Source organism: Tenrec ecaudatus, chromosome 1 (assembly GCF_050624435.1).
Source record: "Tenrec ecaudatus isolate mTenEca1 chromosome 1, mTenEca1.hap1, whole genome shotgun sequence".
Taxonomy (NCBI): domain Eukaryota; kingdom Metazoa; phylum Chordata; class Mammalia; order Afrosoricida; family Tenrecidae; genus Tenrec; species Tenrec ecaudatus.
The window spans coordinates 117,300,415-117,328,099 of NC_134530.1; the positions used below are offsets into that span (position 1 = coordinate 117,300,415).

The 27,685-nt window shown below is 38.3% G+C and overlaps 1 protein-coding gene across 2 annotated transcripts in view; it reads right to left on the minus strand.

The window, feature by feature from the left end:
* The window catches only part of COL24A1 (collagen type XXIV alpha 1 chain), a 400,055-nt gene that overhangs the window by 262,912 nt on the left and 109,458 nt on the right, over positions 1–27,685 (minus strand). For both annotated transcript variants that reach the window (XM_075557916.1, XM_075557926.1), the window contains exons 11-14: positions 25,871–25,924; positions 22,657–22,701; positions 3,573–3,626; positions 1,720–1,764 (exon numbers count right to left, since the gene is read on the minus strand). In XM_075557916.1, coding sequence (XP_075414031.1) covers positions 1,720–1,764; positions 3,573–3,626; positions 22,657–22,701; positions 25,871–25,924 — 198 coding nt within the window. The remainder of the gene's footprint in view (positions 1–1,719; positions 1,765–3,572; positions 3,627–22,656; positions 22,702–25,870; positions 25,925–27,685) is intronic.

Consider the following 27,685-nt stretch of genomic DNA (forward strand, 5'->3'; position numbering starts at 1 on the left):
AGTAATTTATGCTATAAAACTCTAGAGCAGAGGTTCCCAAGCTGTGCAACCCCTTTGGGGGTCGAATGACCCTTTCACAGGGATCACCTAAGACCATCAGAAAACACATATTTCCCATGGTCTTAGGAACTGAGACACCACTCCTCTATCCGTCTCCAGGCGGGTCTGCCCACGTGCAGATATGCCCACATACCTGCTACACTATGCTTCAAGACAAAATTTAGTTTATTAGAAATTAGAAATAAATATTTCACAATATATAATTACATATTGCTTGGTGATTAATCACTATGCTTTAATTATTTCAATTTGTAACAATGAACATAGATATTGCATATCAGATATTTACATTACAATTCATAACAGTAGCAAAATGACAGTTATGAAGTAGCAACAAAAATAATTTTAAGGTTGGGGGGTCACCATAACATGAGGAACTGTACTAAAGGGGGCCAGCATAAGGAAGGTTGAGAACCACTGCTCTAGAGTCTTAAATGGATACTTTACATGTTAAATCAAGTTCTCAATATATTTTTAAGGAAAAATTTGCTCTGCCCATAGTCATGCCCCACTTTCATATGAATGTAAATATTTTGGTATTAAGATTCTATTCACATTAAATTTCACAAAAGTATGTCAATTTCCTCTTTAGCTCAACTGACTACTAACCCATATGGCTCTAGATTTATACAAAGACTAAACTATTTATAATTCATACCCCAATGATGAACTATAAGCTTGGCTGAGAGAAATAAATATTTAGGAAGCTATCACAGAAGTAGCAGTCTGTTCATTTCAGTGGAAAATTCTGAGCTCGATCACTGGAAAGCTACAAAGCTTGAATACTTGGTGATAGCCTCCGTAATAACAAGCTGTGTATTGCCTGTACCAGAAACTCCAAGGACAATGAGAAGTGAATTCACTGTTTAAAAATTGATTCAGTTGACAAATAACAGTCATTTTTTCTTTCCATATAATAAATTTGATATTAAAATGCTTAATAACATTGTGAAGTCTAGCTCCTATGTTTGTTCAGGAAAGGTATCCTAATGATCTATTCAATCTGATTTTATAGCCAAAGTCTGGAAGCACTATATGATTTTTTTATAACCATCTGTAAGAAAGAGTCACATATATTTATGATTTTAAATCTTTTTCCTTAATGTCATATACTGATTTTTATTATTTTAATTTTATTAATTAATTTTATTTTTTATATACTGATTTTATTTTTAAAAATCTTCTTACTGTGAATTTGCTGAAAGGTTTACAGAACAGTTCCGGTTCAACAATTCATACACATTTTGTTTCACATCCATGATGGCAACATCCACCAAGTGACATCGCTTATCACCTCCTCCCCGTTTCCTGTTTCCACTCATCCTTCTTTACCAATCCTCCTGCATTCTGTTCTGGGCTAAATGCTGCTCTTTGATCTCAAGTACTCTTGAGGAATCTGTATCTTGATTAAGATACTTTCAATGAAAAAGGCATACATTATACATGTACATACAAATCGAAATAAATATATAGCTATAGTTGGCTTTTGTAGAATATTATTCATTTCTTAACTCGTACTGTTGTGGATCTACTTGAAAATCCATTGACCAAGGTTGGTATCCAACAATGGCACTAAAATGGCCTCTTCTAAAATTTTAAGCACATACACATGGCACAATCAAACGTGTCATCAGGATGACTATGTTCAGGAATACTCACTCTAAGTCCGGGAAAGCCGGCGGGGCCGATGCTGCCTACAAGGCCCTGTGGGAAAGAAATGTGCACGTTGGTGAAATATGACTCTGAAACACTTCACCGAGTCCCAGTCACTAAGACTATTTTCTGAAGAGGAAGATAAAATGTCCTAGTATAGAATATAGCACATTTTATTTTCAATGACATCTAGCTTCAGAACTTTTCAGAAGTTAAAATCTGCGGAAGCACTTTGTATTATTCAATGTCCTTGGCTCCATGCTTCTGGATGCTCGGACTGCCACTGAGCCAAGGATATAAATTTCTCTATGCTTCCTATATATCAAACAAAGGGAGAAAGTGTTGTCAATGATCAGCATCCTAAGCCTAGCTAGCCTATAAATGTTACATGAGAAGAAATGTGGCCAGCTTAGAGTTAGAACATTTTCAAACTGATAACAACGCTGCCAACTCCTTTGAAGCACACTATTTACAGTCTCTACACTTTGGTGATAGAGATCACAATGAGACTACAGCATATGTGTAAGAGGTTTACATGGTTTTCCAAATAGTACATCAACATAAGGAATTATCCATATTGTTGCAAAAAATATTTAGGCAAGTATAAGAATTTTAGTTATCAATATTAATTTTCCCTGCTGATTTGTGATAGATCTGTTGAACTTATTTTCATTATAAATAGTCTCTAAGGTAATTCATATTCTACTCCAAAACCCTCTTCAGGAAATACTGTATTATGTATTAAATGAAAAATATATTTAAAAAGAGAAGGCTTAATATTGTACACGTCCAATCTGGGCAGACCTCATGTGTATTTAACTGACAAAAACATTAGGTTACACAGCCTCACACTAGGTAATGAAGTCCATGAATGGAATTAAATAGAAAACTAAACAATACTTTATTATGCTTAGAAGAGCAACCCCTTCAGAATCACAGGCAGGAGGAGAATAGTCAACATTCCATAGCATGTGCATTGTAAACAACTTCTTTGGAAATCTGCCCTACCTTTATCTGCTGTGCCTAATAGCAAAGAAAACCTTGTCTAATGTCACTGAAGTAGCTAATATAGCTCAGAAAGTGAAATAAAACAATAAGTACTTAATTAAAAACATAAACCAGAGTGATTTCCATGTGTCTGAAAATGGAACTGTTTCTAATTTAGTCTATCTGGATTTTGTTGAATATAAATTTATTGAACTATATCCAATATATGTCAAATATAGTTCAGCTTAAAATCTTACCAAAAGAATGTGACTATGGCACAGGGGTGAGTGGGAAGGGACTAGCTGTGCTCTCAGGGACTATGAGGGGGGAAAGGGCAGCACTGCCTCCATGGTATCAAATCATAGTGATTCAGACACAGTATTTGAAAACATAATTTAGTGCTTCTTAGGGTTGTAACTCTTTCCAGCGACACCTGGAAAATCCCCAAACAGGCACCTCTGTAAAATCCTAAAAATTTAGAAAGCGCAGTGACAAGTCTCAGTCCCAAAGAGCAATCACCGAGTATTCCATTTTTCACAGGAGCCTTGTTATTATTTTCATGTGCATGGAATGCTTACTTATTGTCCTCAAAACATACAAGACAGAATTGTGATCATATGATTCTAATATCTTACTGAAATAGCCATGTTTAATGTCATGAACATAATTCATTCTGTGCTTGTCTATCACAATAGAATCACAACAATAAATGTTTGGCTTCCTGTGAATATTGAAAAATAACAGATTAAGTTTGCACAGTAATGCACAGCAGTCTAGCAGTGTGTGTTCACAGAACACGAGGAGGATGACAAGCACTGTTGGATGGGGTCTGGGTGACGTTTTATGCAAACAGGAAATCAAACTGTACTCACAGGACTGCCATCAGGACCAGCAGGACCTCTGTCTCCAAAGTCACCGGGGAAACCCTGGCACAGGAAACAGGAAGAACACCGTCAATGCCAACAGTTATAAAGAATACACTCACATCTGAAAAGGAATTGAGTAATAGAAAATATTTATGTCCTAACCCAGAAGTTTTAATACAAAATATTTTTGCATAAATATTGTTGATTTTGTCATGCACATTTTTCCTGTATTTTGTTATAAATCTTTTACATGCCACATAATATACATAGAAAGGTGAGTTGGAGAAGATGAATGCTTGTTCATTACTATATAAAAAATAATTGAGTCCCGGCTGGATCGCTGAGGACAAAGTGGGTGCACAAGCAAATGCGGTGAAGAAAGCTAATGGTGCCCAGATATCAAAAGATATAGTGTGTGGGGTCTTAAAGGCTTGAAGCTAAATGGGCAGCCATCTAGCTGAGAAACATAAAAGCCCACATGGAAGAAGCACACCAGCCTACCCCGACACAGTCGCTGAAGACAAAGTGGGTGCATAAGCAAATGCGGTGAAGAAAGCTAATGGTGCCAGGCTATATAAAGATACAGAGTCTGGGTTCCTATAGGCTGGAAGATAAACAAGGGGCCATCTAACTTAGAAACAATAAAGCCCACATGGAAGAATCACACCAGCCTGTGAGATCACAAGGCATCGAAGGGATCAGGTATCAGGCATCGAAGATGAAAAATTTTAAAAAACCAAACACATAGCATTGTGAATGAGGGGGCATGTGAGGTGTGGACCCAGGGCCCATTTGTGGGAAATTAGACATCCTCTTGCAGAAGGGCCGTGGATAGGAAACGAGTCAATCAAGGTACAGTGTAGCAATGACAAAATACATTGTTCCTCTAGTTCTTGAATGCTTCTTCCCCACCACTATCATGATCCCAATTCTACCTTACAAATCCGGCTGGACCGGAGGATGTTCACTGGTACAGATAAGAAATGGAAACACAGGGAATCCAGCACAGATAAACCCCTCAGGACCAGTGGTGAGAGTGGCAATACCGGGAGGGTGGAGGGAAGGTGAGAGAGAAATTGGGGAACAGATTACAAGGATCTACATATAACTTCCTCCTTGGGGGATGGACAGCGGATAAGTGGGTGAAGGGAGACATCAGATGGTGTAAGATATGACAAAATAATAATAATTTATTAATTATCAAGGGGGGAGCTGGGAAGGAGGGGAAAATGAGGAGCTGATACCACGGGCTTAAGTAGAAAACAAATGTTTTGAGGATGATGGCAACATGTGTACGAATGTGCTTGACACAATGGATGGATGTATGGATTGTGATAAGAATTGTACGAGCCCCCAATAAAGTGGTTCTTTTTAAAAAAGCATGATTAAGAGGAAATTCAACCAAGATTTCTGGCTGTCTAATCCACTAATATCTCCATTAGTCCATGCTATTTGTATATCCACATCAAACATGACTGATAGTATTATGCACTTATTAAAGGTGTGCATCAAGGGGGTATCCTCTCATCATACTTATTCAATCAATACACTTATCAAGTCACCTGAGCAGCTGCACTATCCGAAGAGCATACAACAGGATTGGGACAGGCTGATTAACAGCCTGCATTATGCAAATGACACAATTTTGCTTGCTGAAAGTGAAGACTTGAAGCACTTACTGATCAAGAGCAATAATTAGTTTTCAGTATGGATTATCACTCAATGTAAAGAAAGCACAAATCCTCACATCTGGACCAGTGGGCAACATCCATTTGATCCCAGAGAGTATGCTTTTTTTTCACTACTCTACTGCATTGCATAGTCCAGTGATAGAGAAAAAATTGAAGTTGCAAAGGATTTCTTTTGCTCAGATCCACAATTAATGTTCATGGAAGCAGCAATCAAGAGGTCAACTGGTGCACTGTATTGGGAATATCTGTTGTACAAGACCTCTTTAAAAGGTTGAAAAACAAGGATGTTACCCTGGGGACTAAGATTTGTCTGACAAACCTTGGTATTTTCAATCACCTCAAATGCATGGAAAGTTGGACAATGCATAAGGAAGATTGAGGAGTAATTGAAGCCTTTGAATATGGTGCTGGCAAAGAATATTGAGTGTACCATGGGATGTCAAAAGAACAGACAAATCAGTCTTGGAAGAAGTATGGTCAGAATGCTCCTTAGAAGCAAAGATGATGTGGACAGACCCTCCCCCCGTCCCCAGAAGAATTCACTCCAGAGGACAGCACTGAAGCTACAGCTTGGGGAGAGGGACAGGTCTGATCAGAGCACACTGGAGCAAATGAAGGGGGAAGGAGAAAGAGGCACATCCTGGCCCACCAAGCCCTGAGGATAATTGTGCTCAGAGCAGCCAAGGCACAGAGAGGGCAATAGGTCTGACTCCACCATGAGACACAACGTTCTTCACAGACCCATAGTACTATGGGTAGCAACAATGGAGACACAGTTTGGGAATTGCACCCGATCTGACCCTACCACACTGAGGTGAAACACTAAGGGTGTGCAACAGAATAGCAAGTGGAGCAGAGCAATGAAATCCCCGTTGAATACCAAAAATAGACTTTGGGGACAGGGCTTAGCACCCCATCAGACTTGACTGGAAAATACTCCTACAGGTAAACAGACAGACCTTGAACTATTTATAGGCTTTTCTTTTTTTGTCTTTTTGTTATTATTTTGGTTTTTTGTTGCTTTGTTTTGCTCTGCCTTGATTTTGGTATATTATTGTCTCTGCATGTCTATCTAGATAAGATTGGCAGGATCAACAATCCCGAAGAGAAAACAACAAGGACCGATGATTTTTTTTTTCCCCGTTGGGGACATGGGAGAGGGGGAGGCAAGGGAAAGGAAGTGGGTGTTAACAAATCCAGGGACAATGGATCAACAAGTGATCTAATATTGATGACGAGGATGGTGTAGGAGGCCTGGTAGGGTTTGATCAAGGGCAATGTAGCCAAAAGGAATTACTGAAACCCAAATGAAGGCATAACATGATAGTGGGACAAGGGGAAAAATAAAGGAAATAGAAGAAAGAACTAGGAGGCAAAGAGCATTTATAGAGGTCTAAATATAGGCAGGTACATTTGTAAATATATTTATATATTACAATGGGGAAATAGAAATATACACATATATTTATAGGTTTAGTATTAAGGTAGCAGATCAAACACTCCCTTAATGCAAGAGCATTTTGTTCTATTAACCTGGCATTCTATGATGCTCACCTCCTGACATGATCGCTGAAGACAAAGCGGGTATATAAGCAAATATGGTGAAGATAGCTGATGGTGCCCAGCTATCAACAGATACAGCATCTAGAGCCTTAAAGGCTTGAAGATAAAAAAGTGGCCATCTAGCTGAGAAGCAAAAAAGTCCACATGGAAGAAGCACACCAGCATGTGTGATCATAAGGTGTCGATGGGATCGGGTATCAATCATCAAAGACCCAGAACAAAAATCATATCATTGTGAATGAGAGGGAATGCAGAGTGGAGATCCAAAGCCCATCTGTAGGCCATTGGACATGCCCTTAAAGAAGGGTCTCAGGGAGGAGACAAGCCAGTCAGGGTATACTATAGTACTAATGAAACATACAACTTTCCTCTAGTTCTTTAACGCTTCCTCCCTGTCACTATTATGATCCCAATTCTATCTTACAAATCCAGCTAGACCAGAACATGTACATGGGTACTGATAAGAGTTGGAAACACAGGGAATCTAGGACAGTAAACCCTTCAGGACCAATATTGAGAGTAGCCAGACCAGGAGGGTAAGGGGAAGGTGGGGTTCATGAGAGAGGGAGGATGGGGGAGGAAGGGGAAAAAGTGAAAAAGTGAAAGTTGACTTGCTATCAGGAGAGATCAGTCCCTAATAAAGGACGCCATGCTTGGTAAAGTAGAGGGGCAGTGAAAAAGAGGAAGACTCTTGACAAGATGAGTGGCTGCAAAGATGTGCTTCAACAACATAACAGAAACTGTGAGAACAGCTTAGGACTGGGCACTGTTTTGCTCTGCTACAGAGTCCCTTTGCGTCTGCAACAACTTGACAGCGTTTCACAACAGGGGTTTAATTTACATTATTTTATATACATGACCATATTTAACATAAATGGGCTAGAGCCAACTTGATGGCAACTAAAAGCACAACATTTAACCTAAACAGTTCTATTTCATGGGTATGATTTTTAAAAATCATTTTATTGGGGGCTCATACAATTCTTAACATAATCCATCCATTGTGTCAAGCATATTTTTACATTTGTTGCCATCACAATTCTCAAATCTTAGTATCAGCTCATTTCCCCCTCCCTCCCCACCCCCCCATGAACCCTTGATAAATTTATAAATTATTATTATTTTGTCATATCTTACACTGTCCGACATCTCCATTAACCCACTTTTCTGTTGAATTGGGATCATGATAGTGGGAGGAGAAAGCATTTAAGAACTGGAGGAAAGTTGTGTGTTTCATCGTTGCTACTCTGCACCCTGCCTGGCTTATCTCCTCCCTGCGACCCTTCAGTAAGGGGGTGTCTTTTTGCCTACAGATGGACTTTGGGTCTTCACCCTGCACTCACCCTCATTTACAATGATATGATGTTTTGTTCTTTGATGCCTCACACCTCATCCCTTTGACAACTCATGGTCACACAGGCTGGTGTGATTCCTCCGTTATTATTCTGACTCTACAGTTGAGGAAATTACAGAAAAATTAAGTTATTTTACTGTTAGATAACTAATGATCGAGGAGACTGAGATTTGAATTGAAGCAGTCTTATTCTAGAGACCGTGTTCTTCACTGCTCTACTACATTGACTATTTTAATTCATCTTTCAAAGAAAGGACTTCATGTACTATTTTGAGGGTAAGAGCATATTGCATATAAATACATATGCATACTGATACTAAATATTATGCTTCCTAAATATCTACTGAAAGTTCTATAGTAGAAGTATGGAGGAAAGTCAAGTAAAAAACTTTTCATTATACATTCTATTGTAAAATAACTCAATTACTCGCTCATTTTCTTATACTTGTGTTCCATTCAAAAAGTACTCTACGATTTATCAATAAAGCTCATTGCTAAAGGCTAACTTACAAACTAGTTTATTAAACTTACTGCTAAAAACCTCTAATAAGAGAATCCAAATAAAATCATATAATTAAATTACTATATATTAAACATCATCAAATGATTGTGTATTTAACAGATTTTCGGGAAGATTTTACTTCCGCGTGATATCAATGTTATTATTCTATAATTTCCTCATGCTATTGGGTCATCTTTCTTCGAAGGGAAACAAATACGAATCTCTTTCAGTTAGTTGGCTAAGGAGCTGTCTTCCAAATTTCTTGGCATAGACGAATAAGTGTTTCCAGTGCTTCGTAAGCTTACTGAAACATTTCAATTGCTATTCCACCAATTCCTGGAGCCTTGTTTTTGGTGAATGCTTTCAGTTTAATTGAATTTCTTCCCTCAGTTCCCTTATTCTTGCTCATATGCTACCTTCTGAAATGGTTGAATGTGGACTGGTTCTTTTTGGTACAGGGACTCTGTGTAGTCCTTTCATCTTTTATTGATGCTTCCTACATCCTTCAGTATTTTGCTCATAGAATCTTTCCATCTTGTGACTTGGAGCTTGAATTTTTCCTTTAGTTATTTACTGAACATGCTGAGCACATTCTTCCTTTTTGGTTTTCTAACTCTAGGTCTTCGCACATTTCATGGAAATATTTGACGTTGTCTTCTTGAGCTGACATTTGAAATTTCCTGTTTAGCTATCTGACATAATTTCTTCCACTTTTCTTAGTTACTCTATGATAAAGAGAAAATTTGAGAGCCTCTTCTGACACCCACCTTGATCTTTTCTTTCTTTCTTTCCTACCCGTTTAATATCATTTTGCTTTCTTCATGAATGATGTCCTTGATACTGTCCATCAGGTCTTCTTTCATTAGTGTTTAATGTATCAAATATCTTCTTGAGATGTTCTTGAAATTCAGATAGGATACACTGATGATCATATTTTGGCTCTTGTTAGCTTGTTTCAACTTACATGTGAACAATTGATTGTTCCACCATCAGCCTCTGGTCTGGTCTTATCTACAGATATTGAACTCATCCATTGTATACAGAATGATGTTTCCTGGTTTTAACTGACTATGCAACTGTGTGTACCATAACAAACTATGGATAGCCTTGTGAAGAATGTGATTTCCAGAGCACTTCATTGTGTTCATACAGAACGTGTACATGAAACACGAGGCAGTTCAGGGGGGAAAAACAAGGAACTACTTAATGGTTTGTAATCAAGAAAATTGTGCAACAGGGATGTATACTCTCACCATTCGATTCTTTCTTTATTCAACAAATAACTAGAGAATCTGGATTACACGAAAAAGAATGTGGCATCAGGATTGGGGCACTTATTAACAACCTGTAATATGCAGAAGATACAACCATGCTTGCTTAAACTGAGGAGAACTTGAAGCACTTGCTGATGAATACTAAGGATTTCAGCCTTCAGTTTGGATCACAAGTCAATGTTGAGAAAACAAAAATTCTCACAACTGGACCAATAAGTTACATCATGATCAATGGAGAAAAGAAGTTTTCATGGATTTTGTCTTGCTTGGAGCCATAATCAATGCTCATGTTAGGAGCAGTCAAGAGATCAAATGATGCTTTGCTTTAGGCATATCTGCTGTACAAGCCCTCTTTAACGTGTTGAATAACAAAGATACTACTTTGAGGACTAAGATATGTCTGACTCAAGCCAGGATACTTTCAATTATCTCATACGCATGTGAAAGTTGGACATTGAATAAGGAAGTCCAAAGAAAAATCGTGGCATTTGAACGATGATGTTGATGAAGAATATTGAAAGTACCATAGGCTCCTGAAAAAAAAAAGAATCTGTTTTACAAGAAGTACAAGAAGTACAACCAGAATGATCCTTAAAGACAAGGATGGAAAGACTTCATCTCACATGCTTTGGACATGTTATCAAAAGAGACCCATCCCCGTAGGAGCGCATCATGCTTGGTTAAGTGGCAGGGAAAGGGGGCAGTCCCCAAAGAGATAGCTTTGCACAGTGGCTGCACCCATGGGCTCAACTATAAGAACAATTGTGAGGCTGGTGCAGGACTGGGTGGTGTTTCCTTCTGTTGGACATAAGGGTCTCTATGAGTTGGAACCTAACAGCAAGAGCAACATGCATAACAAATTGTCCCAAGTCAATGGCTCACAAGTCCCCAAAAGACTGGATAAAGAATCAAAGATGGTTTTAGAAACAACATAAAAACCACGGTTATTAAAACACAGACAACGTGTACTAAAAGCACACTTTCTCTTCTTCTGTACTCAGAAAATAATGTAATAACCATATGTATTGTCAAACATATTGTAGCCATACCCTTTCTAAGTCAAGTTGAAATTCACACAGACATTGAGTTATCATTGTCCTTGGAAGTCAAGTTCTTTGGTCAACAAGCTTACAAATCTAATCATCCCGGTCAGTGTGACCTGAGGTGGGTATTTGAAAGAATTTAGGACACACAGGTAAAGACTAAAGGAAAACTACTGTAATAAAACTGAAACATTAGAGAGGATTGATTTTTTTTGGATAGGTCATGAGTGCCATTTCCAGAACCAAAGAGAAATAATAAAGAATGGGAGGCATGATTCCATTAACATGAAATATCCAGAATAGGCAAATTTATAGAAAGTGAATATAGATTTATTTCCTCTGGCTGTGAGCTGGGGCTTGGGAGAGGTGGGGGTTGGAGAGGTTTCTTTGGGGGTTGAAGAAAATGTTCTGATACAAGATAATTGTGACAGTGCACAACTCCGGACACTGAAAACCACCAAAATGCACACAAGGCTTTAATAAGTTTGTGGAAAATGGAATATAAATATAACAGGCTGATTCCATAAACCTTTTGAAGCTCCTCCATATATACTTCAAAAGCATGAATTTTTATTAAATACTTTTACTGGGGGCTCTTACATATCTTACCACAATCCATACAATCATCCATCGTGTCAAGCACATTTGTACATATGCTGCCATCATCATTTTCAAAGCATTTTCTTTCTACTTGCGCCCTTGATATCAGCTCCTCATTTTCCCCGTCCCTCTCCCACTTGCCCTAACACATGAACACTTGATAAGTTATAGATTATTATTTTCATATCTTACATCATCCTCTGTTGCCCTTCATCCACTTTTCCATTGTTCGTCCCCCTGGTAGGGGGTTATATGTTGATCCGTGTGATTGATTCCCCTTTTCTCCCCGCACCTTCTCCTAATCCTCCTGTTATCTCTATTCTCATTGTTGACCCTGAGGGGTTTATCTATCCAGGATTCTCTGTATTTCAGGCGCTCATCTGTAGCAGTGTGCATGTTCTGGTCTAATCTGATTTGTAAGTTATAACTGAGGACATGATAGTGGGGGGAAGGAAGCATTAAAGAACTAGAGGAAAGTTGTGTGTTTCATTGGTGCTATACTGCACCCTGACTGACTCGTCTCTTGCTTGTGACCCTTCTGTAAAGGGATGTCCAATTGTTTACAGATGGGCTTTGGGTCTCCATTACAAGAACCCCCACACCACCACATTCACATTGAGTATGATTTTGTTCTGGATCTTAGATGCCTGATATCTGATTCTATCAACACCTCGCTGATGAGCATCTCTTCCTTTTGGGATTTGTTGTTTTTCAGCTAGATGGCCATTTGTTTATGTTAAAGCCTTTAAGACCCCAGATGAAAAGCATGAATTTTTATTGTTTGTTTTGATATACCAATAAAACTGCTTTCGCCATGTTTTAATAGTGGATCAAAATCTTGTTTGGAGACTCACTGGACACTGCCCTCCTCATCCAGTGGGAGGAGCTGTTCTCCAGCTCAAATTCCCACTCAACTCATGATTTCTCCTACTAGCAAGGACGACGACACTTATTATTGATAATTAGTTCCCTGGGGCGGGGGAGGGAAGCCACAGCATTGTATTCACTAAATATATACATTCATATATAGTTGTATATAATTCTGTTAAGTGATAAATGTATATGAATATAGCATTCTGTGATAGCTCTAAGTGAATTTATTAAGAATAGGTTCATCCAGACTACATCTAACATTTGCAGGACACTAAGCAAGAACATCAGTCGACATCCACATGCCATATATATGAATGTTTAGGGTGACAAATCAAGTTAGGTTAACTATGAAGACATCTGTCTTGACAGAAATACTTCATAAAGGCAAAATTTTTTAAACATATGCAACTATGGTTTTTAAATAACTGATAATAATCAAAACAGAAAAAAACATGGATTTAGTTGTTTTTATGTATACTGGGGAGTTTAATGATTGCTAGTTAAGTAATGAAATAAGCAAGAGACGGCTTCAAAAATCTCATGGAAAAATAGAATGGATTTTTTTTCTCTGCGATTATATAAAATAAACTAGGTACTTTGGAAGATGGGCATGTGAAAGGTTACAGCTTTGACTCTATGGAGAAGCTCTACCCTGACACCTGGAGACTAAACAGACTTGACAGCAACTAACAACAAATAACTGTAAATATTGCCTAATTATCCCCATATGATATATTTATGTTGCTTTCATTTTAGAAATGTCAATAATATTTATCAATGAGATATAGTCAATTAATAGGGTCCTTCTTGCCAGAATTCCTTACGTAACAGATTATAATTCTGGACTCTGTGCCTGTGGCTATGATCTAATTTAGAAGACATTATTACAGGACTAAGGTGGAGTGTATCTTTAGCTTCTACTTCACTAGTGTGTCTGACTTAAGTCACCATCCTTTGTTTCTTTAGGGGTATGAGCAGCCCAAAAACAAAACCACGCTTCAATCAAAGCCATTCCTCTGTGTCTAAGAACCACTTTGGTCAGAGAGAGGAAGCCTAGAACTATTGGAAAAGCACATTCCAGGTCTCTGTCTGAATTGGCGGAGGTCAAGGGCAGAGGCACTAGACATTAGAGAACAGAGACTATGGGGCAGAGTAAGAGGAGCTGTGCAGAGACTGCGACTGAGAGAGAGCTGTAGGCAGGGTTCCTGGTCCACAGGGACAGAGCGGCCTCGCGATCATATGACTGATCGGAGGACAACCAGAGAGACTTGGTTGCTGGCTGAGGAGAGGTGTTGCTCTGGACCAAAGACTGGATCCTTTGTGTTTACTGAGTCTGACTTTTGATAGCCTTGTAACTCTCCTTGTAAACACCTTAATCATGAGTACCACCTTGTGAGTCGTGTGGCCATTGCCGTACGCTATCAAAGGCAGCACAGACGCAGGGTGGCGCTGGAGGAGTCCTTGGTGGAAGAAAAGGTAAAGAGGAACGGAAGGGGAGGCACGTCTGACCCTGGTCTCCTGGCACCAGGAGCGCCAGAGGAGGTCGGATATGGCCATCCTTCATGCCATTTGCTACAATAATCAAGAGTTTCCCATACTTTATATTATACTGTACCATAATGTCTTATTAACTAAATTTAAGATCCCACGTGGCTTTGTGGGTTGAGTTTTGCGTTGTATACCACAAAAACAGCATTTTAAATCTCCCAGTAGCTCCTTGGGGGAAAAAAAGAGGCTCTCTGCTCTCAGCACAGTTTCAAGTGTATGAGATCGCAAAGAGGCACAATTGACTCGTGGCAGTGGACTTATTTTTTCAATGCTAAGTTTACCTGAATCATAGGAGTTGTTAGGTTTTTTCCACTTAGTACAGGTTCAGAGAAACTCGTTTTGCTAAGTTAGGAATAAATGCATTTACCAATACAACCCTTCATGTAATAATTAGATTTTGAAAAGAACCATTACTTATGATTTATGGCTGTTTAGTCGATTCCAACTCATAGTGACCAGAGAACAGGGTAGAACTGCCCCTGTGGGTGTCCTGGAACTGCGACCATTTACAGGAGCCGAAAGCCCCATCTTTCTCCCGTGGAGAGAGTAGTGGTTTTGAACTGTACACCTTATGGTTAGCAGCCCAACACATAAGCACTATGAAACTCACCCCCCAAAACTATAAGTGATAATAATTTGTATGATAAAATTAAACTATTTGGTGATATTTGGTGATTATGTAACTCCTCCAATGTGACCCCGTTATGGTGATTAACGTTAATATGTGAAATTGATAGTTCTGGGGGAGAAGAACCATAAAGTCCTGGACCCTGACTGAAAAGTGAGCACATTTGTGTTTGTTCGTGTTATGTGAAACCTTCTAAAGGGCAGAACGCAGAGCAAGCAATCTTCCTGACAGTCTGAGAACGGTGCTACACCAAGCCAGGGAGCACAATGGACAATCCCCTCTCTCTTGCCAACGATGTGCAAAGACGAGGATAAATTCATGCCAGACGAGTAGAAATGGATCCGGGTCTCACGTTTCCGCGTATCCAACACCAGCTACTCATGTGGCATATCCTCTTCAACCTCAACCCCTATTTTAGGTTGTATCACACATATTAGAACACATTCTTTCAGATTTCTCAGTAGGCAGACACCAATCCCTGCTGGTTCTAGCTGCCCCTGTGGGTTTATTGAATCAATGAAATGGCTCATAAAATCTCACGGAAATTCTAACACATTTACTGCTAAAATTTATTACAACAAAAAGGATACAGACACATACGGTGGGTTCTTGAAAGGATCACAGCATAAAGCTCCCACGGTCCAAAGAAGAAGGGCTACCCTCTCCTGGAAAGGGTTGCCAATCAGGAACCTCCATTTAAGCCTCAGGATTCAAAGCCTTCATTAATTTCATCAAGAAGTTATGACAGTTTCCATAAAGTGCCATGGTATTTAGTAAGCACATTGGTCCCTCGGGTAGTTTATCAGGAATTGGCCAACCCCATTCCTTATGGAAGGGAAATAATTGAGAATGAAAGTCAAATTGCTTTCTGCCAGGTGATTCCACAGCTTGAGGGAACTGTTATTCAAGACTGTAATTATCAAACACTGATACCGAACGAAGTACTCCAGACTTGTAATGCCTGAAGGTGCTCTTATTATTTCAGAGCTCTCAGACATGATACCTAAATAAAAGAGCCTTTCTTTTTATTTTTTATTTTTGTTTTGTTGTACTAGCTTTTATTTATTGTTTTCTTTGTTTTTGTTTTGTTTTGCTCTGCTTTGTTTTTGCGTATATTATTGTCTATGCATATCTATCTGGACAAGATATACATGATGAACAATCCAGAGGCGAGAACAATGGGGACGGTTCCGGGGGGGGGGGACACAGGAGAGGGACAGATGAGGGAAAAAGAGGGGGGTTCCAACAAACCCAGGGAGAAGGGAAGAATAAGTGATCTAAAATTGATGGTGAGGAGGGCATAGGATGCTGGGGAGGCGGGGGGTAAGAGATGCTAGATCAAGGGCAATATAGCTGAGAGGAATTACTAAAACCCGAATGAAGGCTGAACGTGATAGTGGGATAGGGGGGTAAGTAAAAGGAAATAGAGAAAAGAACTGGGAGGCATGGGACAGTTATAGAGGTCTAAATACTTGCATGTATATATGCAAATACATATATACAATGACAGGGAAATAGAGATATGTGCATATATTTATTTATAAAGTATTACGGTAGCAGATGGACATTAGACCTCCACACAAGTACTCCCTGCAAGAACAATTTGTTCTACTAACCCGGCACTCTGTGATGTTCACCTTCTGTGACACGATTGCTGAAGACAAAATGAGTGCATAAGAATATGTGGTGAAGAAAGCTGATGGTGCCCGGCTATCAAAAGAGATAGCTTCTGGGATCTTAAAGGCTTGAAGATTAACAAGCAATCATCTAGCTGAGAAGCAACAGAGCCCACATGGAAGAAGCACATGGAAGAAGCAGACTATGTGATCATAAGGTGTTGATAGGATAAAGTATCATGTATCAAAGAACCAAAACAAAAAGTATATCAATGGGAATGAGGGGGAGGGCAGAGTGGAGACCCAAAGCCCATCTGTGGTCAATTGGCTACCCACTCTCCAAACAGCCACAAGGAAGAGAAGAGCCTTTCAGGTTGCAGTATAGCCCCAATGAAACACACAACCTTCCTCTAGTTCTTTAATGCTCTGCCCTCCCCCACCACTACCAGGACCCCAATTCTATCTTAAAAATCTGGCCAGACCAGAACATGTATACTAGTACAGGTAAGAGCTCAAAACATAGGTAAACCTCTCAGGACCAATAAGGGGAACAGCGATATCAGGAGGGTAAGGGTTGGGGTGGGGAGGAGTATGGGGGAACCGATTACAAGATCGACTTATGTCCCAGTGGGCAAAGAGCAGAAAAATGGGTGAAATGAGACAGCAGTAGGTGTAAGACATGAAAAAAAAATAACTGAAAAATTATCAAGGGGGCATGGGGAAGGGAGGGGGAGGGAGGGAAGAGGAAAAATGAGGATCTGATGCCAGGAGTTCAAGTAGAAAGAAAGTGTTTTGTAAAAGATGATGACAGCACATGTACAGATGTGTCTGACACAATGGCTATATGTATGGATTGTGATAAGCACTGTAAGAGCCCCCAATAAAATGATGGGGGAAAGACCCTGGTAGCGTAGTGGGTTTGTTATGTGTGTGCTGCTCATCTCAAAGTCTCTTTGGGATTTCTGTTTCCCTGAAGATTTGCCTTCTCAGTTCTAGTCTGTGCCGGGGAATCACTAGGAGTTGGAAGCAACCCAATGGCAGTGAGTGGAACCCAAAACAGCTGGGACCAGCAGAGCCCACGCTGATGCAGCCTGAAGATGGAAGAGCCTGAGCTGAAGATGGAAGTGCCTGAGCTGAAATAGCCTGGTAAAGAAAGAAAGAAGAGAAGAAAGAGATAGATAGATAGATAGATAGATAGATAGAGAGAGAGAGAGAGAGAGAGAGAGAGAGAGAGAGAGAGAGAGAGAGAGAACAAAAGAGCATATAAAAGAATTAGGAAAATATAAGGCTGAAAAAATTAAAATTCTACTGACTATATTTACAAAATACAAAATCATTTCGTTAACAACACTCAAGCAAAATGAAACGTACTGCCGCTGAGTTGAGTGTGACGGACACACGGGAGCAGCCGCCTCATCTTCCTCTTGCCGAGCAGCTGCTGGGTGTCACCAGTGTCCCACATTCACCCCCAGTGGCACCGGCACAGCAGTACAGGCTGCCAGACCAAGCCAATTCCCGTGCAGTTGCTCCCCACTTGGAGCAGCGCTATCGCACAGAGTAGTAGAACTGCCCCGGTGGGCTTCCAAGAGGGTAAATCTTTTTAAAAAATAGTTTGTATTGGCATATACTTCACATATCATACAATTTAATCTTATTAGGAATATTTGTGCAATCATCACAATTTCAGAACATATTCTTCTCATATTCATTACTGTCAGCTCCTCATTTCCCCTCATCTGCTGCTGCCATGCCCCTAGACAATTATCCATCGAGTTCTTATTTCGATAGATCTACCCTGCCCTGTATGGCTGCTATGAATTGGAATCATGTCAATGGAGGTGAGTTTGATTTTTGAGAGGCCCATTAGCAAGACTCCCTAGGTAGCACAGATGGTTAAGCACTTGACTGCAAGCCCAAAAGTTGACACTTCAAACTCACCTAGAAGGGCCCCAGAAGACAGGTCTTCCGATCTGCCTCTGAAAGGCCACAGCCTCGAATGTTCTACAGGGCAGTTCTGCTCTGCACACCTCAGGTCACATCAGTCTGAAGGTAACTGACCGTAATGTCATGTCCACTTACAGCCTCTCCATGACCTGGGCCTCAGTTCTCATAACCAAGCTCTTGCCTTAATCCTAGAACCAAATCATCACCTTCTACCATGCTCTGGGGATTGTGATCTGCTGGACCTTTGTGTCCAAGAACCAGTTTTGATACACAGCATCATGCCCCATGCCAATTACAAGGACCTTATTCTTGCCATTTTCTCTGGAAGAAGAAAACACACACAACTTAGAACAACTTAGACTAGTTCCCATTTGCTCTTACTTTCCTGAATTTTATAACCTACAAGGCTCTGGACTATCTCTTACATTATATACTTTGAAAATAATTGCACAACAAATTTCATGTATTAGCTATACTTCTGTGAAATGCACTGTCTGGACTTTCAGCTAGAGTTCATGCAGTGACCCGATTCTTAGTACTTGTTCCAACTCTGTGGGTAGGTTTAATCCAAAGTCCTGGTCTGTTTCATAGGGCCTGTCATGCTATACTTAGCTAAATAAGGTTACTACTGACTCTGATTGGTAAAGAAGAATCCAGAAAACAACTTTTCATTAAAGAGGCAAATTAGTTTACAAGTTAATGGCAAATTTTAATAATGCTCTAGCCACAAGAGAATGCTCTTTAGGATCTAGCTAGTTCTTCCTTGGACACAGAAAAAAAAAGTCTCCAAGTTATCCATAAAATCAGCATATCTGAGCCACTACTGTGCAACATGTATTTAAGATTGTCCAGCCAAAGATGGAAACGAGTAACAGATGTGAAAACAGAAGAACTTTATGTTCTGAAATTGTAACACTGGAGTTGGAAGCCAAAATACAGATTGCCTTAAATAGACTGTTCCAACAATAAAGATGCATGAGAAAAAGGACACGTTCCTTTTAAAGGTTAGAAAAGTAAACATCTCTGTAGTTAGTGTGTTACTCTGCCCGGCATTCTACAGGATGTTTCCTTATTGTTTTCATATGAAAATGCGGAGCAAAGTCTCACTCTTTATCAAACTTCAATGCAATATCATTTTATTTTTTATCATCTATTTCTATTTGGTTGGAAAAGTACGCCTTGAAAACGCTCTATATTTTGAAAAGTTTTATAAGGTAGTTGGAAGTCAATCTCATTTCCAATCCCCTGCTCATCCTTAATTGCAGGAAGTCAGATTTGTCACATATTATGTAAATCCGTTATTTATATAACACTATATATTTACAAAGTTAACTTATTAAAAAACGAGTAACTACTGATTTAATTAAGTTGAGGTTCCTGTAAAATGTTTATTAAAGCAAGTATAGAGTTTTCCCCACTGCAACACTGTAGAATGAAGTATAGCAACTCTGTACTAAAGAAAGGAGCTACTTGGAACTTGTATATGTAATACATAATAAAGTTGTTTAGCAAACATAACACCAAACTCATATGAACCTTATCTCCCTACCTCCCTGTTTTAAAAATATCATTCTTATTTTCTATTATAAATCAGTTGATAACTTTCATGCTTTAAAAAACTTGGTTCCTATCAAGAAGCTTCTCAACTTAAGACAGGATGGCACATGAGGGAAACGTAGATCTATGCTATTTAAGAGTGCTAGCCTCGAAAGCCTGGCCACTACCACATTGCCACCTGGGATACCTGTGGAAGGAGCTCTAACTGAACACTGGCCCCCAATGCAAGGTGAGGAAGAAAGCAGTAAGCGGGACTGTGTAATCTGGTGAGCTACCCCAGACTCAAAGGTTAGATTGACGGAAGGCACCAGATCCCCACAGATGTTCTGTAGGATTAATCGACACTGTGGATTGCGGCCCACTGATGACATGTTGGAGGCACAGGAGGGGCAAGCAGAAGAACAATCACACTTCAACATCCAAGAGCATAAAGCTTGCATGAAGCGGCTCCTCTGTACCGGTAATTCCATGGGGTCTTTAAAAATGACCACAGTGATTAGAACCTTATGTTAACATTCTGAAATCTGTACAACTTCTACCACAAGGAAGAAAAACAAACAAAATGCATAACAAACCCAAACCAAATTATACATTAAGTTTCTAATGTGATGGGTTTTTTTTCATATTATTTGATCCTAAAAACCCCAAATTCCTAACAAAAACTAACAGTCGTATTTGGGAGAAAAATTGGGACAATTAATTCAGATTGTTAACACAAACAAGCACAGTACACAGTATTTACTTTTGGGAAACAGCTTTCTGAAAATTAAGAATTAGATGGAAATAACCTTTAACACAAACATTAAATGTAGAAATCCATTGTGAGGCAAAATAATAAATAAATATTTCATGAATAACCAAAGTAATGTTATTTTGGAATGAGTCCATTAACAAAAGCATTCACATAATACTTATACTGTCAAGAGGATACCTCCTACTTCCAAGCCTGTAATTTTATTCAAAAAACACAGAAATTACTAAGTAGCTTGGTCTTCGACAATTTAATTCCATGCGCAATGTTGACTCAGGGAAATAAATGATCATTTGGCCAATAGTTTCAGCATGTGGTTTATAGTAATATCTTCCCAAATCTACACTTAGCAATGTCAGTAACTGTGGTAGTTACATAATGTGGTGTCAGTTTGGGACTTGAGAGGATTAAGAGTGAAGGGGTGGAGTCTAGTCTGTCAATCGGGTCATAGTCAAGGAGACCTCTGTGGGGGCATGGTCTCCTCTGAGAATACTGGGAACTCCTGTATTTTCCTCTTCGGAGGCGGGAGACACTTTCTCTCTCGGCTCACTCCCCTGGCACAGCCATGTGGAGACCCCTGCCAGCTCTGAGATGCTTAGATCTATAAGATTTCCCACACACTGGCCTGTGACCTTCCTGCATTCAGCATCATTGCATGTGTTTTGTGAATCTGAAGAGGACTCTATGGATTGGTATCGAACATATGGGCTAATATTGGACTTACGGGCTTGATCTGGGCTGGGCTGTTTACTCAACATTCAATTGCTCTTGTAGATTAGAGTTCTTGAAATACCAGTGAACAGCTTCCAGCATCAGCCCAGCGCACATGTCGCGACAGCAAGAGAAACTGGCAGACAGTGGTTGCTTTTATGCTCGTGTCATATTTGTCATTTGAGATTGACTTCTTTTACTCAGCAAAATGTCCTCCAAATTTATCCATGTTGTAAAATATTTCACAAATTCATCATTATTCTTTATCATTGTGTAGCCATTGAACTATTGATGAACACTTCAGTTGTCTCCACCTTTTAACTATTGTGAATAATTCTGAAATAAGTATGAGTGTTTATATGTCTGTTTGTATAACTTTTCTTATTTCTCTATGATATTCATAAACCTAGATATAGGATTGCTGGATAATATGGTATTTCTATTTTTATTGTTTTATAGGAAGCCACGTACAATTTTGCACGGTGGTTGTAGCATTTACCAATCCCACCAGCAGCGTATAAGAGTTCCAAATTCTCCAAAATCTTGCCCGCATTTGTTGTTCTCTGTTTCTGTTCTGTGTCATCAATGCCCAGATGAGATGCTATCTCAAGGTAGTTGTGATTTATGTATCTCTGGTGGATGATTTGAGTATCGCTTCATGTGTTTGTTGGCTACCTAAATGTCATCTTTGGTGAAATATCTTTTGCCCAGTTTTAATTAGATTGTTTGTCTTTTTGTTGCTGAAATACTGGAATATTCTATAAATTTTAGAGATTAAAGACTTGTGAAAAAAATTCTCGCAAACTATAGGTTCGCTGTTTATGCTTCTGGGGAAGTTTTGAATGAATATAAAAATTAAATTCTTAAGGTATTAATTTTGTAGTTTATCTTCTGTTTGTTCATTTTTAGTTATGTTTGATATTCTATTTATGCTATAAATTAAGGCCCTTATCGCTGTTCTTATTTTTCTTCCATCAATTTCATAGTTTTACGGGTAAAATGGAGGTCTCTGATCCATTTTGAGTTAGCATTTGTGTAAGGAGTGAAGTAGGTGCCTGATACACTTTTATGCAAACAGATATCTTGTTTTACCAACAACATTTGTTAAAGACACCATCTCTTCCCAACTTAATGGACTTCAACCCTTTTGAAAATCAGCTGAATGCATTTACTTATAATCTGTGACATTTTTATTCCCTGGCATGTAAGAGTTTCTTCCACTAGTGTATTAAATGGGCTAGAAATATTAAATTTAGTTCTTTGAAATTCTACATTTTCTATCACATTCTATGAAAGTGATAAAAATGAAATTCTGTTGAATGCTAAAGATTGTGGAGTAAAACAACAACAAAAACACATTCATATTTTAATAGTTAAATAAACATATAATTTTATTGTACTGGGCTTAACTGAAGCTCAAGAAACATAAAATTACCTGTCTTCCCTTAGGACCTTTCTTTCCACGCATCCCAGGAATGCCCTAGAATATAAAAGTCCAAAGAAATATTTGTTGAATGGATGTATGAATTAGAGATCGCAAATCTCTTGATTACAAATGTCAATCAATGATGTATGCCAAAGAGAGAAATAAATTGTTCTATAAACTGGTGTTATATTCAGAATAGCTTCAATATATTAATTTAACAGAAGATGAAATCCAGGGTGGTCAGCAGTGACCCCTTTCTTCTCTCTTTCTTTCTCTCTTTCTATTTTCTAACAAAATCCTGCTTTTATTCAGAAATCCTAGGCCCTTGCCAATGGGATCATGGTATTCCCCCTGTCGAGAGGAAGACAGCTAAGCAAAACTGGTACAACCAAACAAAGAGAAAAGTATTTTCCATCATCTTCTCTTTCTCACTCACTCTCTAAGTTAAACGTAACGAAAGAAACATTTGGCCCTTTCATCACTGCAGGATTGCAATCTAGCAATCACATAGGAGGCCAGTCGTACAGGGGGCCAACATTGAGAAAGGTAAAGCAGAAACAAGGATGGCGATATTGCTAAACTCAAGATCATATTGTGTTTTGATCCCATCTAAGGTCTGGATGTCTGGTTATGTAAAAAGCAGTGGGGCATAGTACTTAAAGCCCTAGTCTTTGCAGCCTGAATACCTGTGCTCAAGTTCTACACTTCCCACTTTTTCATAGTCTTAGACAAGTTACTTTTTCTGTGTGTGTTTCATCTTCTTCATAATGATAGAATGATAGCTCCTCCCTCATTGGATATTGTGAGCGCTAGAGTGGTTACTCCATACTTTCTCCTTTGCATAAAAACCCAAATCAAGCTCACTGCCATTGAGTCGGTTCTGATTTATAGTAGTTCTAGTAGCCTGTAAATCTTGTAGAAAGAGGGCCGCCTCATCTTTCTCTTGAGGAGTTCCTGGTGGGTTTGAACTGTCAACTTTGCAGTTGGCAGCCCAGTGCCTATTCCCCAGGGCTATTAGTGATCTACATATATCATGCTTATATATGCTTGTGTATCTTTTTAATTCCACTGCCATCAAGTTGATTCTAACTCAAAGTGATCCTGTGTAGGGGTCTGCGTCTATATAATTTTATGGGAGCAAACTGCCGAATTCTCCTGCTAAGCAGCTGGTGGGTTCGCACTGATAGCCGTGGGGTTAGCAATCCAATATGTATCCACCAGAGTGCCTGCCTCATATATAGCCCTTCAATAAATGGTTTCCAGTTGCAATCAATATTTGAAATGTTATTATTTTTAAACTAGCTTGAGTTGAAGTTTACTGTGTTTAAAGTCCAGGGCATCCTAACGGATATCATCACTTTAAGATTTACGATCACACAGCTTTAGAAATTAAGAAAATGGTTAACAAAAGACCTGGGACGATAGTACGTATCAGATGATTAGAACAGATCACCAGTTGAAGATCCATGTTCATTTTCATGTCCACATCATTCAACAAACAGTTGATTATGAGTTCATAGCCGAGCAATCGGACTCAACGCACAAGGACTTTATGCATTGGAGACAATCATTTTTATAAACAAGAGGTTAGTTATTTCCCCAAATTTCAGCATCTTTACTAAATCTATGCAGGTAGCCTAAGGGTAATACAAGCTATATAGCATTTCATTATACATATGTATATGTAAAATATCTATGTATAATATTACTTTCAGAAAGGATGTCATCTTTCCATTTGCTTTCAGGAATGGTTAACATTATGATTTCTATTATTCTATATATCAAAACATAATAATGGGATATAGTTTGCTATGCCTATTATGATTTTAATGATAATTTTGATGTAGCCAAACAAAATTTGGATATGGTCCTTTGGTAGGAATAATTTATGCAATATGGTTCTTTGGTAAGCACATTGATCTTAATGGGCTGAGACAAATCTCAATACTTTCATATAGACTGGTCAGTAATAGGGTGATTAAAGGCAATATACCTATTTATTTATCAATACTAGGCTTAAAATACTTAAATTCAAGACTATAATATTGTGCATAAGTACATAAATTCCTTATTTGTTATATAATGTCATCATTTACTATAAATAAATTCATACCAAATGATCAGGAAAGGATTCTCTCATGAACAGAAGAATTTACAATGTTTACTAGATATACTCCCTTGAGCCAGCAAAGTTCAATTTTTTGCTTAATAAATTGGTTATATCACCTATTAATCTGCTTTATCACTTAGATGGTAAGTGGCTTAGTTGTAGAATTATGTAGAAGATATATATTTTGTCTGTTGAAATCAATTACTTGTTACGCTCACCAAGGGAATATCTTGACCCCATCTCACCTAAGAAGACTGGATGTTTTGATTATTATTACAGCATATTTAAACTATTGAACATTTCTTCTCTCTAGAGTAATTTGCAAGTAATTACAAAAAATGTTTTAATTCATTCCTGTTTAAAATGAAACATTGGGAAACTAATTTAGCAAAGAATAATCTGGTTCATTTTTATTTGCAAAAATCAGTTTCCAGATATGAAAATTTTGGCCTGTACTGCATTCCCATGACATTGAATTAAAATTTAAATTTTAAATATTATTTTCTACTTTCCAGCCTTGGGACAGTAAATCTATTGTTTTCAAGTAATACTGATAGCATAAGGAAAGAAAAAAAAAACAGCAATCCCTAGACCGCATGTGCCCAGAGCCGGACAGGAAGGTGGAGTGCCAAACTCTATAAGTGTCTTTATTATATTTTTAAAAGTATACCATCATTTTCCAAAGATTCTGACTTTCAGTACTTACGTTTATGAACAGCTATTTTCCACTATTAAATTAAGCGCCAAATTTTTATTTTATAAGGCTGACTTCTTTACTGACATTCAATTGCAAAATATATGAGCTATTAATGTCATCATGGGACAAAAGAGTTTACATTCAGCGTAATAGTTACAAAATATAACTTTAATCAATATATTTGTAAATGTTTGCAATTATATTTTTCTCAAATTTGACAAAAATATGACATCTAACACAAATATTTATATTAAATTATACTTATGACCCATTATCAAAATTGAAGATTGTCTGATATTTCTAGCAGTTGATGTCTCTTATGCTTGGTCTACTTCCATCTGAGTTTATGACTCCTGTTGTACGTCATTGTCATAATAGACCACCCTAGAAAATAATATCTGAAGAAATGGACTCACTCGCTCTCCTTCAGGTCCCAGTTGTCCTACTTCTCCAGGAAAGCCAATGAAACCCTTCAAATAAGCAAACAACCTTTATATTATTTCATTAGAATGTCCCCTTTCCAAGTAAATCTAAGTAGAAATATTTAAACTTGTATTCATAGAAGTACAAACATGTAAGTTTAAAAGTATAAAAAGGTAAACCTTGCCCTGATGTTATTGCTCTCCTTCCAGAAGTTGTAGATTAATATTTTCATTTTAAAACAGGGGAATGTGGCTAATAAAATCAGCAAGATGAAATCCTTTCCTTAGCAGAACTTTATAGTAGACAGAAAAATATATATGCAATGAATTAACATGTAAGTCCGAAACGGATATAGCAAAAGAATGCAAGTACAGAGAAAGCAGAGACTCGTTCAGCGGTGGCAGAGGTAAGTTTCAAAGGTTTCAAAGGAGTGCAGCAATCGAGTTTTGCCTGAGCACGTAGTAAAATACTGACAAGCAGGATAGAAAAGTCTCATCAGAGGCAAAGTATTAGAATCAGCATAGCCGTAACAGAGAGTTTCAATAATGTTTGTAAGTGATAATAGACCATATTTTATGATCTTCCCTTTTACGGAAGATCAAAAGCCCATTCTGCCTCCAAGAAGAGTTCTTGTCTGAGAAACCATGGAAGATTCTCCATCCTAAAGTACTTAAAGTACTTTAAATATATAAAATACTCAAATATACTTCACCTGCTGCAAGGAACAGCCTTTTCATGTTCAAGAACACCAAGGACGGCCTACACTTGATAAAGAAGGGGCTCCCTAGAAGTTGGAGCCTGTACTTAATCTCCTAAACTACAAGGCGATTAATTTGTTCTTTAAAGTCACTCAGTTATAATGTTTCTGTTATAACAATATTAGATAACTGAGATGATGGGTGATGGAGATGAATGCAAAAATCGGTGCCCTCAAGAAGGCATCGTTTATTTGGAAAGGGACTGTAGAATCAATGACTGTCATAGGACATGATGATTATCGCAGTAGGAATACAAGACGCCAGGGAAGTGCATGGAACAGGATGGCCAACTAACTACCCAGAAAGAAGATTTAGAGAGGCTCCCCATAGAAGAGACGACTTTGAGCGGAGTCTTGAAGGAGAGAAGAAAGCATGCCAAGAAGGGTGACAACATTGCCACTCAATCATTCAAAGGGGACGAATGGACATTTTCACTATTTGAAAAGATATCTATTATTGATAAGTCAAAAAATGAGTTTCAAAGGGATGGAGGCAACTAAAAGTGAAGGGGTTTTTTTTGACACAATACAAAATTTTCACTTTAAATAGTAAATCATTTACAAATCATATAAAATAACAATATTTAAATTTTTAATCATTAAAATATTTTATTTATTTAAAATTTTTAATCATTTTACTGGGTGCTCTTACAGATACCATAACATTCCATAGTTCAATCCCATCAAGCAGTATTGTACAATTGCTACCACAATCAGTTTCAAAACATTTCCTTTCTTCTTCAATTCTTTGAGATCAGCTCCCCTTTATCCCTTCTCTCCCCAACCCACATCTCCAGCAGCCCCCCTTTTTTCTCCTATAACACAGTAGTTTGTTTTACCAGATCACCACATTTTCCATTTATAAAATTCACTGTGAGTATTTGGATCAATAGGTCTGGGAACCTGGCTCAGAGGATAAAGCAAAGCTGATTCTAAGGCTTCGAGTTGGCTGGGTAGGTACATGATAACCAGTGGCAGAAATATGAAAATCAAACCAGGAACTTGAGTGTGGAGGAAAGAGGATGAGTTATGTGACTCGATTTCAGTGTGT